Raw genomic sequence first — 13,963 nt, 5'->3', positions numbered from 1 at the left:
CTTGAAGCATGTGGTCTCTGTGTGCACGGGACCCTGAAGGGTCCATGGGGATCAATAAGTGGATCTAGAAATGCCAAGAGCCAGTAAAGCTTTCTCTCAGTCTCAGCGAGCAAGAATATGGCCTTGCACTTAAGCCACGAGCGCCAACAAATTGCGTACAAAAATAATTCATCTGGAACATGTTGTATCTCAGTGCTCAACAGCTTAGCAGCAGTCCCCACAAGCCATTCCTCAGGTGAGACCAGTGAGGAACCAGAAGAAGCCACTGGACATCAGGCCCCTCTTTTCCCCAGGGCTACCTATCTAGACTCCTTTCAGAATGAAATTTCAAATTGGAGTAAATATTTTTTTTAATTCTGAATCCAAGTGGGTTTGGGCTTATGAGGAATCAGTACAGTTAAAGAGAAATAAATCACAGTTTCTTTGTAAAATGGAATGAAGTGTTAATAAATGTTGGCCCCTCTGTCCAAAAGGAAATTTGCAAAGAAGGAAGGATGTCAGGAAGCAGAGAAAGAGAAACTTACAGGGCTGGTTAATATTCCACTGATGGTGCTTTGTAATACTTAATAATTTTGAACTCACTCCCACCTCAACTGTAAGCAAATGTGTGGAAAATGGGGGAGGGGGCAAAGACCCAGGCATTCGGCCTCCTCACTCTTCCTGTGTTTGCCTTCGCTCTGTAATCCCTCAACCGTAACCACATATGCAGAGATGCATCCACCTTCTTAATACCATATCCTCACTCTCACTCCTTGGTGCACATTAAAACTTTGAACCCTTGTCTGCCAAATCTGCCTCTTGTAACCAAGGAAGATAAAGACATTTAGGAAGTCATTTTCTCTCCTCGCAAAGTTTTGACTTTCAAAGTCCATTGTCTTGCAGTGAACATCAAAACACCAAAAATCCTATTTTAGAGATCAGAGGCCAATATTACCTTCTTCACTTTTACCTTCCTGCTGTAATGATCCCATCAATTCCTAAGCGCTGGCCTTTCAGCATTCCCCATCCCAGGAAAGATGGATGACTCTGGCCCACTGGGGAGAGTCATGTTCTTTAGAAATACAGAATGGGTTGATTAACTTTTCATACTTCCCCACATCCTCAAACGTTCGAGAACATTCTTCCTTAGTGACCAGGACCAGCTTCCTGGGTGTACAGCCTGCACAGTCACACTTAGAAGGACCCTATGCTTTTTTTTTTTTAAGTGCTGCTATCACCATATTGACATTCCTAATAATTTTTTAACAAGGGGCTCTGCAAATCATGTAGCTGGCCCTGCCTATGAGTCTGGGCCTTTAGAAAGACCATTCCACCAACAAAAACTCATAGGTGTTTCATAGTCTAGTGTTGCTAAATGTGGTGTGAGCCTACTTTGCCTTATTAACTAGGGGGTTTTTAATTCTCTATTTCTACTATCCCATTTACTCCCTTTCAGGAAGAAGCAAAAACTTTTTGTCAAGGTAAGATTTGTTAACATGAGTACAAATCTCAAGTTTAGGGCAAAGACTGGGTGGGACCAGGCCCCTCAGGAGCAGCAAATACCAGGAGAGAAAGAATGCACCATGCTCAAGCACTCCCTCTGCTCAAGAGCCCATCCCACACCACAGAGAAAGGAGGAAGTAAGAGAGCCCCAGGCACCCACCTGCCCACCCAGCCCAACCTCCTGAGAGGGCAGAGATAACAGAGGACCACCCCTCCATGGTCCAAGCAACACCATTGTAAAAAGCATGTGAGATTGCGGTCTCAGGACAAACAACGATGTTTGTTATTGATCCCAAATTACATGTGTAGGACATATCTTCCCAGTGATGGCACAGTTGATGTCCTGTATAAACTGCATGATCTTGTGTTAGCCTGGGTAACAGCGTGTAAGACAAATATATTTCAATATGAAGGACAGACGAATTTTAATGTGCATGAATGTGAACTTACTTACCATCCAGTAAAGTTTCACGACATACTTTCCATAGTTATTGAATAAAGGCATGTGACCTTTCACAGCCTTGCACAGAGAGTAGATGTGTTCCCAGGGCTTCCAGCTGAGAGGAGGAGGTTCCCCTGCATTCCCTTTAAAGTAATTGTTCAAAGTAGCTCCATTGAATATCTTCCACACTGCATAGATTTCACTGATAATCCATCTCATCAGCTAGAGACAAAAGCCATTAGTGTTAATCAGTTGCTCTTCCATTGTTGGTACTGTAATTTAGGCGGGAAACCCGTCGAAAACCTACTTCCAATCTACTTTTTCATATTAAATTCTACATGTAATGTGCTCCACATTTTGATTTCTGACCTTATAGAATAAAGTCATAGTTCTTGTCTTTGTTGTCAGGAAATATAGTCACAATACAGGCTAAAAAGAATTAACATTAAACACTCAGCTAAGAGCTGTTTCCAGAGTAAACGGTCAGTGGTTTGACATTGACCTCCATTTGACATTGACCTTCATTTGACATTGACCTTTATTTCAGCTGTGTGTGTGTGTGACACAGAAAGAGAGAGAGAGAGAGAATGAATGCTTCTGAGAGCTGGGGTGATTTTATTTTGGAATTAACTTTTTATAAATTATTAAGCTACCCCTCTGTAAAGGTTGAGAAGTTTGAGAAGAAAATGATCTCTTTTATGTCAATAGGATCAGCTAGACGAGGAATGAGATATGAGAAAGAATTAAAATTGTGCACACGTTTAAATATCCTCTAAGTCTCATATTTCATATGCCAATCTGTAGGTGCAGAAGTGCTCTAAGTAAAATTCCCACTTGCAGAGTTTTCAACAGGCTGCAAGGCACAGTGGGGAGTTAAGCTTCAGAGCCGAAACAGACCAGGATTTGAATCTTCCTTCAGATCCTTCTGCTCTGGGGCATGTCATTTCACCATCTCTAAATTGCAGTTTATGTAATGCAGTCTGTAAAATGCAGATTATGCTATCTATTTTCCAGCATTTTATAGGGAATAGAAACAATGTATAAAAAATCTCTGGGTCAAGTGGGTTTTAAGTAAAGACATTACCCTTAGTATTACCGGATTTTCTGAAATAATCATCTCGTATTTCACTGCCTGGTTTATAAGAAGATTAAATACTTGAGACTAACCTTATAAGATTTATGTTTTCCTTAATTTACATTATCTAGGACATTTCTTCAGGTTTAGTTTAGTTGAAAAAGAAAGGTAAATCAAGTATCTTCCTGTATGTATATCTGGGAATTTTGCTATAGAATATTTTATACTTCCTTAAAAAATGAAAAGTTGAAGTCTGTGCATGCTTTGGATCATAAAATAAGCATATTTTAGACTAAAATATAAAGTATAAAACAGTTCAGAGATAACATTATACAATCAGTACATCCTGGTTGAAGAAAGAAATGTTTTGACTTTAATATTGGTCAGAATCAATAATGACTATTAATTCTGACTGGGTCAGAATTTTTTTCTGGGAGAAAATAATTTTTTAAAAAATGCCCTGCTTCTGATATAACCACCTTAGGGGAGTGGAACAGGTCTACTTCTGATGGAGAAAATCCAGGGTAGAAATTTCAGTGGAGGTGTTTAGGTGAGATTTTCCCTGCATTAGCATGTCAAACATCAGGACACCCTGCCCTTGAGCATCATGCAGAGCAAGTTCCAAGCAACTTCATGTCAATTGCTAGGCACGTGCATCAAGAGGAGAAATACCCAGATCGGTGAGATCCCAGCTACTCTGGGTCTAAGGGCAGGAGAATAGGGGCACGGCAATGCTAACAGCTAACATTTTCCTACCATTTGCTCATTAAACTCAATTGAAGAGGCTTCTCTTCCTCTTTGAATGTCTGGCTTATAAAATACTGAGTTATACCAAAACTTAGAGGTGAGCAAGGGAGAACTGAAATTGACGGTCTGGGAACTGTTTTAAGCAGGTCTGGAAGGTATTCTGCAATCAGGCTTCAGTTAAAACTTCCCTACATACCTCACTGCAGAGTAAATGTTCATTTGCTGAAAACAAGTCAAACAGGATTTCATTTTTCACAACTACTGGAGCCTGAAATTAAAAATATATGTAAAAAGAGATATTAGTCCTTAGGAAAAATAAAGGAAATGTAGCTGAATGGAAATATAGTTTCATTTGATATAAACAAGTCAAACCTGATCTCATTTCTCACAACCAGAGGAATTAAAAGAAAAAATAAATAAATAAAGCTCATTATTCCATAAGATAACCCTGTTAGAGCTACGGGTGACATTCACTTAATAATGTAATGCCTATCAAACACAGTATTTTCATATACAAATGAAATGTTGTAAGATATAATATATGCGGATGATCTCAGCATGCATACACACATAATCTGAGAGTTTAAAAAATGATTTGAAATTTATATTAATCTTTCAAGTTAAACCTGAAGCTTAGTTAACACATGCTAGCAGGAAAAATATCTTCATCCCTTTGATAAAAAATATTAGGTATGACAGCTTTTTAAAATCTTGCCCAATTTCAAATCCTCTTATCTCTTAAAAAAATCATCTGATGGTCATTATTTAATTGGCATATATCTAAAGATGCTTTTATATATTTAGACCACTAAGGAATAAACATAATAAGGGAAAATATGATTTATAACAGTTTTTAAAAATTTGTTACAATTCATATCGAGCTTATATACTTAACATATCAAATTAACATAAATGCGGTTTTCATTAATAAAATAGATTTTCATGGAAACTAATGCCTTCAACTATTCTCAATCATATGTATAACTAGCATCTTGAAAACTCAATAAAATATTTCTTTATGTCTGAGAAAAATTAACTCCAAGCTACCCTGAAGGCCTGAATTGACTCTTAGTTTATAATTTATGATCATAATAAGGTACATATATGTATTATATAAAATATTTCATACAAAAACGTATATTTTAAATTCTGGTTTGGCTAATTGCACTTCTAAAATGCCCATACTCGGGGCACCTGAGTGGCTCAGTCGTTAAGCGTCTGCCTTTGGCTCGGGCATGATCCCGGGGTCCTCGGATTGAGCCCGGCATCGGGCTCCCTGCTCCGCGGGAAGCCTTTTTCTCCCTCTCCCACTCCCCTTGCTTGCGTTCCGTCTCTCACTGTGTCCCTCTCTGTCATATAAATAAAATCTTTAAAAACTAAAAAAATAAAATGCCCATACTCTTCAGCAAGTACCAATGAACATTAAAATTGATTATGGATTAAATAAATATTGAATAACTAAAATTTGAGGAGCGAAATTTAATATTTGCCTGCCAACAAATATAAAATAAAAACTGATGGTGTGTAAAAGACAGCAAATATTAAGAAAGAAGTCTCTACGGAGGTCTCTATTCCCTATACCTGTACTTGAGACAGAATACATCTCCGGACATCTTACATCTATTCAATATAATCATCACTCAAGGACCTGAACCATCAATACCTGATTCTCAGAAATAAACAAATCTGATCATTCCCTCAGTGGTCAGCGTTTATTAACCTCCTCAGTTGTATAATCCATGTTGATTCTGATATCTTAAGTCCAGGCTTTTAAGTTTTTTCATAATTTAGCTTCTCTCTGACTTAAATCATGTCCTCTGACTTCACCTTTGGCTTAGAGTAAAATAGAGTAAATCTCACACAGAAAGGTCATTATTGTTTTGCTAAATTTTTGTCTAAGCTTTCTATATGCCCACGTTTAATGAGCTTCAATGTAAAATGTATTTACCACCGTGGATCTAGACATTAAAACTTGAAAAACATTATTCTAAGACTATCCTAGTTAGCTAGACTTTCAGCTGTGGCTGTTCTGGTCCATACTTCAGGGGGAGTCCGTGCACAAGATAAAGAGAAAAAGTCAGCACAGAACAGAGGTGTTGAGATGGGCGGCAACATTACGATAAAGGTAGGGAGAAGTGTCATCATCATCAACAATGGATGAATTTGGGGCGCCTCGGTGGCTCAGTCATTAAATGTCTGCCTTCGGCTCAGGTCATGAACCCAGGGTCCTGGGATTGAGCCCCGCATCGGGCTCCCTGCTCAGTGGGGAGGCCTGCTTCTCCCTCTCCCACTCCCCCTGCTTGTGTTCCCTCTCTCGCTGTGTCTCTCTCTGTCAAATAAATAAAAATAAAATCTTAAAAAAAAAAAAACAATGGATGAATTTACTTATAATATAAGCATTATCTCTCAGAATGTTATGTTAAAGAAAAGGTGGTGTAAAAAGAAAGGTATGTTAAAAAGAAAAAGGTGGTGTAAAACTTTCCTACTTATTCACATTTGAAACGCTCTCACTTCAGGGACTTAATATCCTTTATTTGCATGGAACGTAAACTCTGCACTGCCATTGCACAGAGCCTGAATATTATTACTAGTACGCTATTATTAAGTGCACTATATTAACACCAAAGAATTTATATTCTTCATGCCAATATTATCTAACATTATAAGTAATTTAAAGACATGTTCATATACATCTGATTTATTTAAAATATCTTACAAGTAGGCATTCAATAAATATTCTGTTGACATATACCTTATTTTTTCATTTTACTAAATATCTTTGAATTTAGGATTATCTTTCTCAGCTAGTAACGGTAATTGGAAGTATGGTGGATAAATTGTATTTTCTTGCAATAGTAGCAGTGCTTATAAAGGTTAAAAATTTTAGGAATAAAATCACTTTGTGTGAAACTGAGTTTCAATGGATTCTATAATAAACGGAAGAATCAGCTCCTTTACAACCATTTGATTAACACTAAATAATTATTGTAGCCTACTGGTTTTCCATGCATTAAATGAAAATGATAGGAGATTCATAAAGGAAAAAAAGGAATTGGTGATAATTAGGCCCTTGGAAACAGCAAATATATTCAAACCAACATGGCTGTTAAGAAGACAGACCAGTGGATCTAAAGTTTTCATGTACATAGTGCTATTTAAAAGGATGTTCTCTGGTGATGTCCCAGTCAATGTGATTCAAGTTGCTGAGCATCGAGTCCAGAAATGAAGATGGCCCTTGGAAAATGCTTCAAGAATACCTGGAATGCAGAGAGCCAAGTGCAAATCTCCTGGGCTAGAAAATTAATGCTAATAAACACTATAGTAAACAGACCTTCGGGCCACATAAGTTCCTGCTAAGCAGCAGTAAAGGGAAATTCTGTCAGTCAGAAATTAAAGAATAACTTCCCACACATTTTAGGCTCTCCTTTGATATCATGGAGAAAGGAAGAAAACTCAAGACTCTAAACAAAATTTCAATATTCTCTTGGGAGCCAGTACAAGTGATATTAAACTATGCTGATAAACATTTATTTCTATTAAGTGCCAAAAAGTAATTCCTTTTTCTTACTGAATACCATGGGAAAAATTTACCCTACGTTGTTTTAAAAATGAGAATTTTCATAACTAGGATATTATAACCTACAGCTAACATGTATTTTGTTCAATAGTGAAAATATTTCTTACCCGATTAATTAAAAAATCCTGTGGACGTTTCCAGGAATAAATTTTCAACGATGGTGGTAATTCAATCTTTCCTTCAGGGTCTTCAAAAAAATGCTATATAAAAAATATATTGAGTTTTTTTCTCCATACGGTTCTAAAACAATGAAAGCAACTCAGTCCTAATAGAAATCAGTAAGTGCATAGATTCGATCAATAAACACACATTTATAGAGCAATTTGTGTAATTGCTCTCAGAGCTAGTTCATGGAGTATTTGGTGAATAGTGAAGTTAATAATACTGTATTTAATGAACGAAACCTCGATTGTTGAGTAACATTTTGTTGCAGAGGAAGCAGTCCAAACGAGCATGAGCTGCTTTGTAATGTGCGGTAGGTATGGTAGGAAAACAAATTGAATGGGCCAGATATGGACATATTTTCCACTGAAAATAATGGGTTTTTTTTTAACTTGAGTAGAGAAGATTAAAAAATCATAAATACAATCGTATGCCAATGAAATTTGTACCTTGGATCTGACTTTCACTTATTAATTTTTAAAATTAAACATGTTATTTTGAGATCATTATAGATACACACCTCATGCTGTGGAATAATAAAGAGAGTTCCTGTGTTCTCTTCACTCAGTTTCTCCAGTGGTAAAATCTTCTAAAACCACAGCGCAATTTCACAACCAGGATACTGACATTGACACAGGCATGATAAAGAATGGTTCCAGCAGCACAAGGATCCTTCCTAGGACCTTTTATGGCCATGCCCACCCTCCAACCTCCTTACCACCTGTTTAATCCCTACCACCTGGCAATCATTAATCTAGTCTCTTTTTGTCATTTCAATAATATTATATGAGGGGCACCTGGGTGGCTCAGTTGGTTAAACCTCTGACTCTTGGTTTCAGCTCAGGTCATGATCTTGGGGTAGTGAGATCCAGCCCTGCTTTGGGCTCTGCGCTCAGCGGGGAGTCTGCTTGAGATTCTCACTCACTCTCCCTCTGCCCCTTCCTCTGCTTTCACATGCATGTTCTCTCTCTCAAATAAATAAATAAATCTTCAAAAAAAATAATGTTGTATGAATGGAATCATAGAGCATGTAACCTTGTGGATTATTTTTTCCCCCTCTCTGCCTAATTCCCTAGATATTCAATTTATTCAAGCTGTTGCATGTATCAAAAGTTTCTTCTTGTTTATTGCTGAGTAACATTTCACGATATGGATATTTGTTTGTTTACCATCTGTCCATTGAAGGACATTTGGGCTGTTTCCAATTTAGGGCTATTACTTATAAAGCTACTATAAATTTTTGCATACAGCTTACAAGTTTTTATATGAACATAAGTTTCTATTTCTCTGAGATAAATGCCCAAGAATGTAATTAATTTATTAATTTTTGAGCCCTTAGTATGGGTCAATTAGTGAGCTCTGGAAGAAGAATGATATCCAAATGTCTATTCTCAAATGCTAGCAATATAGTAAATTAGACTTCAAGTAGCTACTATGTAAAAGTTCTCACAGTTCCTAAGGTAGTTAGGTTGTGGGGGTGGTCCTTACAGAAAATGAAAAGTGCTGGGAGTACAAAAACAATGCTGTAGGAATAGAAACTATCTGTATTGAGAAAAAGATTTTCACCTGAGTTAATAGTGACAGGGTCAAGTAAATACCATTTTGTGATTTTTATGGTAATCATATTTTTATCCGAATGTTAGTGTGACCTGAGAAATGGGTTATATTTGAGGGTACTGTCTGAGCTTTACACAAAGTGTCTATGTGTATCTGAAGCATATTTAAGATACTGGAAAACTTTGAATGAAGACAAAGGCAATCCCAACATCTAGTCAAAATGATCAAAGAATGAGTCCCTGAACAATAGACTGAAGTTTCCAAGAGCCATGCTAGACTTCTGGGGTTGCCTCACGTCGTTTTTTTTTTTTTTGTCCCTTACAAATATTAATTCAGTTATTTTAAGGTCCCTTATCTGACAATTCCAAAATCAGAGTCACCTGTGGATCTATTTCTATTATTTAATTTTTCCTCTTGTTTTTCAGCCACTTAGTCTTTTTCTTTTCAGGTGTGGTAAATTTTGATTGTATGATATATGTTGCATATAAAAATGTACATGAGTGCTAGGTAATGATGTTTTCCTCCAGAGAGGAGGATTTCATTCCTTTCTGGCAGGCAAAGTACAAAATGAACTTGACCCTGTCAACACTGGGTCTCAGGATTTGGTAGGATTGGTGTAGGTTTGGTTTTCCCTTACTCAGTACAGCCGTGTTGGGGTACAAACTGAAAGGATGGAGTTTCTGAGTTCTTTCACCTTGGTATACCCTAAATTCTGATCTCTTGTCATAGCATCATGAAATATTTTCTCAGTTATTTAGCTTCCAATCTGTTGCTTTCCACTCATTTGCTCATTTGCTTCTATTATAAAATTTAAGACTAAGATGAACTCTCGTCACACTCAAGCAGACTTACAAATAGAGGGCTTTTTCCTGTTTTGTCCTTTTCTTTTCCACCTTTGCCTGCATCCCACTTCTCTGCGTTTATGTCCGCCTCGCTCCATTCTGGCCAGATTGGGAATTTCCCCTTCTTCTGCTCCACGGAACTAGGTTGCACATTACTGCCAAAGTAGTACTGCCTAGAGACAGAGCAGGGAGGTGGGTTAGTTGTAAGTCAAATCTCTGAGGTAAAATATTAGATTCATTGCATGGTATAAATTTAATGATCTTGTCAGCAGTCACGTTAAAGGCATTTTTCGATAGTCTTACCGGTAGCCAGACAGCTTCCACAGGTTAGGGTTCAAAAAACTAAAATACCCAAAGAGATTATTCCATAAATTTTGAGCCTTAGGCCCTACTTACTAATGCAGGACATTCATCACAAACACATAAAATGCCATGAAGGGGAATATTTATATACAATTCACACTTAAAATCCTTTACACGTATAATATTAATGGCTTTTTGAAGATCAGTACAAATATAATTTTGACTTTTCCCAGTATAAGAGTGCTATGTGATCATTATTTTAAAATAAATTTTTTTTAAATTACATAAGTAGGAGAGACATGCCCGCTCCATTAACATTGTTAACGACTGTCCATTCTGTAAGACTAATGCAAGGATACACATTTCTTCTTCAAAAATAACGTCATTCAGCACATTACAGACTGTTTCTTTCCATTTATCAGTATACTGCAAATAGTTCCTATGTCAATGAGAATTTATCTAAATACAAATTTAATGATTCTATACTGTTCCATTGTATAAATACACTTCCTTTTGTTTAATTAAGTTTCTATATTTAAAAATTTGAAGGTTTTGATTTAAAAATTTTTTCACTATTATATATATTTTTAAGACTTTATTTATTTATTTGACATAGAGAAAGAGAGAGAGCACTAGCAGGGGGAGAGGCAGAGGAAGAGGGAGAAGCAGATTCCCCACCTGAGCAGGGAGCCCAACACGGGGCTCAATCCCAGGACCCCAGGATCATGACCTGAGCTGAAGGCACACTATTAACCAACTGAGCCACCAGGCGCCCCTTTTTCACTATTATAAACAAGACTTTGGTAGCTTTCCTTATTGACAAATCTTTGCATACACTATTAATTCTTTCCTTAGGATAGGTTTTAATAAGAGTACTTACAGTACCCAAATATATGCGTATTTAAAATTTGTGATATATTTTCACTAATTATCTACAGAGAAGTTGGACTTGTTTTCTACACTCATTATTAACATATTACAATTTCATATCTCTAAACCTTGACTTTTACCTTTTCTTTTTTTTTTTTTTAAGATTTTATTTATTTATTTGAGAGAGAGGATGAGATAGAGACAGCATGAGACGGAGGGAGGGTCAGAGGGAGAAGCAGGCTCCCCGCTGAGCAGGGAGCCCTATGCGGGACTGGATCCAGGGACTCCGGGATCATGACCTGAGCCGAAGGCAGTCGCTTAACCAACTGAGCCACCCAGGCGCCCCTACCTTTTCTTTATTATTATGTTTTAAAGTCTAATTTTTTAAAATTTATTTATTCATTTGAGAGAGAGCACACGCACGCGCATGAGCCCATGCGCACCAGTGTCTTGTTTAATTTTTCAAGTTTTAACTATGAATGACTGGACCCCTGCTCTAGACCCTGGGATAAGCAGTGAACAAACCAGACTAAGATCTCTACCCTTATAGAGTTCATATTCTAGTGGGAGGAGATATAAATCACAGCATAAATTAAGTAAAATATATAGTGCATTAGAAAGTGAAAAATGCTAGGAGGAAATATAAAATAGGAAGGGGGAACTGAAGTGTTAAGGTACACAATTTTTAATATAGTGGTTAAGGAAAGCACTCCATAATAGGGTAATAGTTAAGTCAATAGTGAAAGAACATAAAGGATCGAGCTATGTGGATCTGTGGAAAGACTGTTCTGGAAACAGGAAACGGCAAGTACAAACAGAAAGGCAGAGTTTCCAGATGCAGAGAGCATCCTGGCTTATTTGAAGAATAAAGATATCAGTGAGGCTGAGGGAAAGTAAAAGGAGATAATTGCAGAGAGGTAACAGGAGATGCAGAGATTATAAAGGTGATCTAAGCCAAAGGAAGGACATTGGTTTCCCTAGGTGAGAAGGGAAGCCACAGGAGAGTTTTGAGCAGGAAAGTCTGTAATCATTCATTCTTGCTGCTATGTTGAGAAAAGGCCAAAGGAAACAAGAGAGAGAATTTAGAAGACGCTGAAATAACAGGTAAAAGCTAGTGGTGATTTGGACCAGGTTGCTAAGAGTAGAGGCAGCAAGAGAGAGAGTCCCCTGTTTTTAAGAGAAAGCCAATAGATTGAATTGATGTTTCCTGTAAGACAGAAGACAGTGGGATTGGGCAAAACTGAGGTAAGAAGTAAAGCAGCGTTTCACTTCCAAATGAACTGTGTTTTAAAGGTTTATCACATGTTTACGGAGATGTTGAATAGTTCAGCATAGGATTCTGAGGCTTTGGGAAAAAGAATTAGTCTAAAAGTGAAAATTTGAGTCATCAGCATTTAGATGATATTAAAGTCTTAAGACTGGATTAAATCACCAAGAAAATGACCATACCTAAGGAATAGACACTCGCAGGAAGGCTATTCAAGATACTTAACAACTGGTAAGGAAGGAGCATTGACCAATCCTCAAAGACCTCTAGTTATGCGAGACATTATTTACTTTGAGTAGTGGGATCAGGGATATGAGGTCCTCAGGGTAGGTCAGGGGCTCAGGGCAGGAGGCAGAAATGTCTGGGGCTCAAGGTTATTGGTAAGGTTATTGTTAAGGCTACTCAACAATCAACATTAAAATATTTCAATATTCTAACCATCAGTACAGCTGTAGAGCTGCCCTGATACTCCATGTGAAATGTCAGAAAGAGTAGGAAGAAAACTGAGAAAAGGGCGCCTGGGTGGCTCAGTTGGTTAAGCGACTGCCTTCGGCTCAGGTCATGATCCTGGAGTCCCTGGATCGAGTCCCACATCGGGCTCCCTGCTCGGCAGGGAGACTGCTTCTCCCTCTGACCCTCCCCCCTCTCATGTGCTCTCTCTCATTCTCTCTCTCTCTCAGATAAATAAATAAAATCTTTTTAAAAAAAAAAAAAACTGAGAAAAGCAGTCTGTGAGTGTGGTGGACAGGATAATGCATCTTCTCCCGCCACCCCCCACCTCCGCCAATATATCCACACCCTAATCTCAGAACTGGGGGATATGTTACCTTCCATGGCAAGTGAGGGTTTGTAGACAACTTTAAGTATTTGAGGTGGGAGCTTATCCTGGATTATCTGCATGGGTTCAATGCAGTCATAAGTGTTCTCAAAAGTAGAAGAAGGAGACAGAAGTCATCAGAGGGAGATTTGACTCCAGAAGATTGAATAGAAAAATGCAAAACTGCTGGTTCTGAAGACAGAAGGAGGAGGCCACATGCCAAAGAGACTGAGCAGCTTCTCGAAGCTGAACAAGGCAAGGAAATGGATTCTCTCCGTGAGCCTCTAGAGAGGAACGCAGCCCTGCTGGTACCTTCGTGTTAGCTCAGTGAGACCCATTTTGGACTTTGGACCTCGAGGATTGCACAATTACAGTTTTGTACTGTTTAAGCCACTAAGTTTGTGGTATTTTATGATAGCAGTGTTAGGAAACAGTGACAGGAATAAAACAGTAGAGGGTTACACCTTGGAAGTCAAGTAAAACATTTTTTTTAAGTAAGAGAATGCACAGCAGATCCAAATGCTGCTAATAGATCAACAGAATGAAATAGGAACAAATAAATGTTGAATTTAGCAACAAGAAGGTGAAAGGTCTCTCTCAAATTTCACCTTCTGGGGCTGGGGGTGGAGGGACTCTCTCGAACACCCTATCTAGTATGGCTACCTCTCTGCATCCTTTTATACTGCTTCATTTTTATAGCACTTGGCAGTTCTCTCACTAATCCTTCAGTGCTTGTGTGTTTCCACAGGTAGGCTTTGTAAGTTTCACAGGAGTAGGATCAGTGGGTTTTTTGTTCACTCCGCCTATCTCCAGCGATTGAAA

The 13,963-nt window shown here is 37.9% G+C and overlaps 1 protein-coding gene across 1 annotated transcript in view; it reads right to left on the bottom strand.

Moving 5' to 3' along the window:
- Nucleotides 1-13,963, bottom strand: part of ADGB (androglobin) — a 141,238-nt gene that overhangs the window by 104,809 nt on the left and 22,466 nt on the right. The window contains exons 2-5 of the mRNA XM_081829380.1: nt 9,895-10,057; nt 7,431-7,523; nt 3,943-4,014; nt 1,937-2,146 (exon numbers count right to left, since the gene is read on the bottom strand). Of these exons, the coding sequence (XP_081685506.1) occupies nt 1,937-2,146; nt 3,943-4,014; nt 7,431-7,523; nt 9,895-10,057 (538 nt within the window). The remainder of the gene's footprint in view (nt 1-1,936; nt 2,147-3,942; nt 4,015-7,430; nt 7,524-9,894; nt 10,058-13,963) is intronic.

The sequence above is a fragment of the Leptonychotes weddellii genome, chromosome 8 (assembly GCF_054177405.1).
Source record: "Leptonychotes weddellii isolate Sample4059 chromosome 8, ASM5417740v2, whole genome shotgun sequence".
NCBI classification, from domain to species: domain Eukaryota; kingdom Metazoa; phylum Chordata; class Mammalia; order Carnivora; family Phocidae; genus Leptonychotes; species Leptonychotes weddellii.
This window is presented reverse-complemented; position numbering and strand designations above follow the sequence as displayed.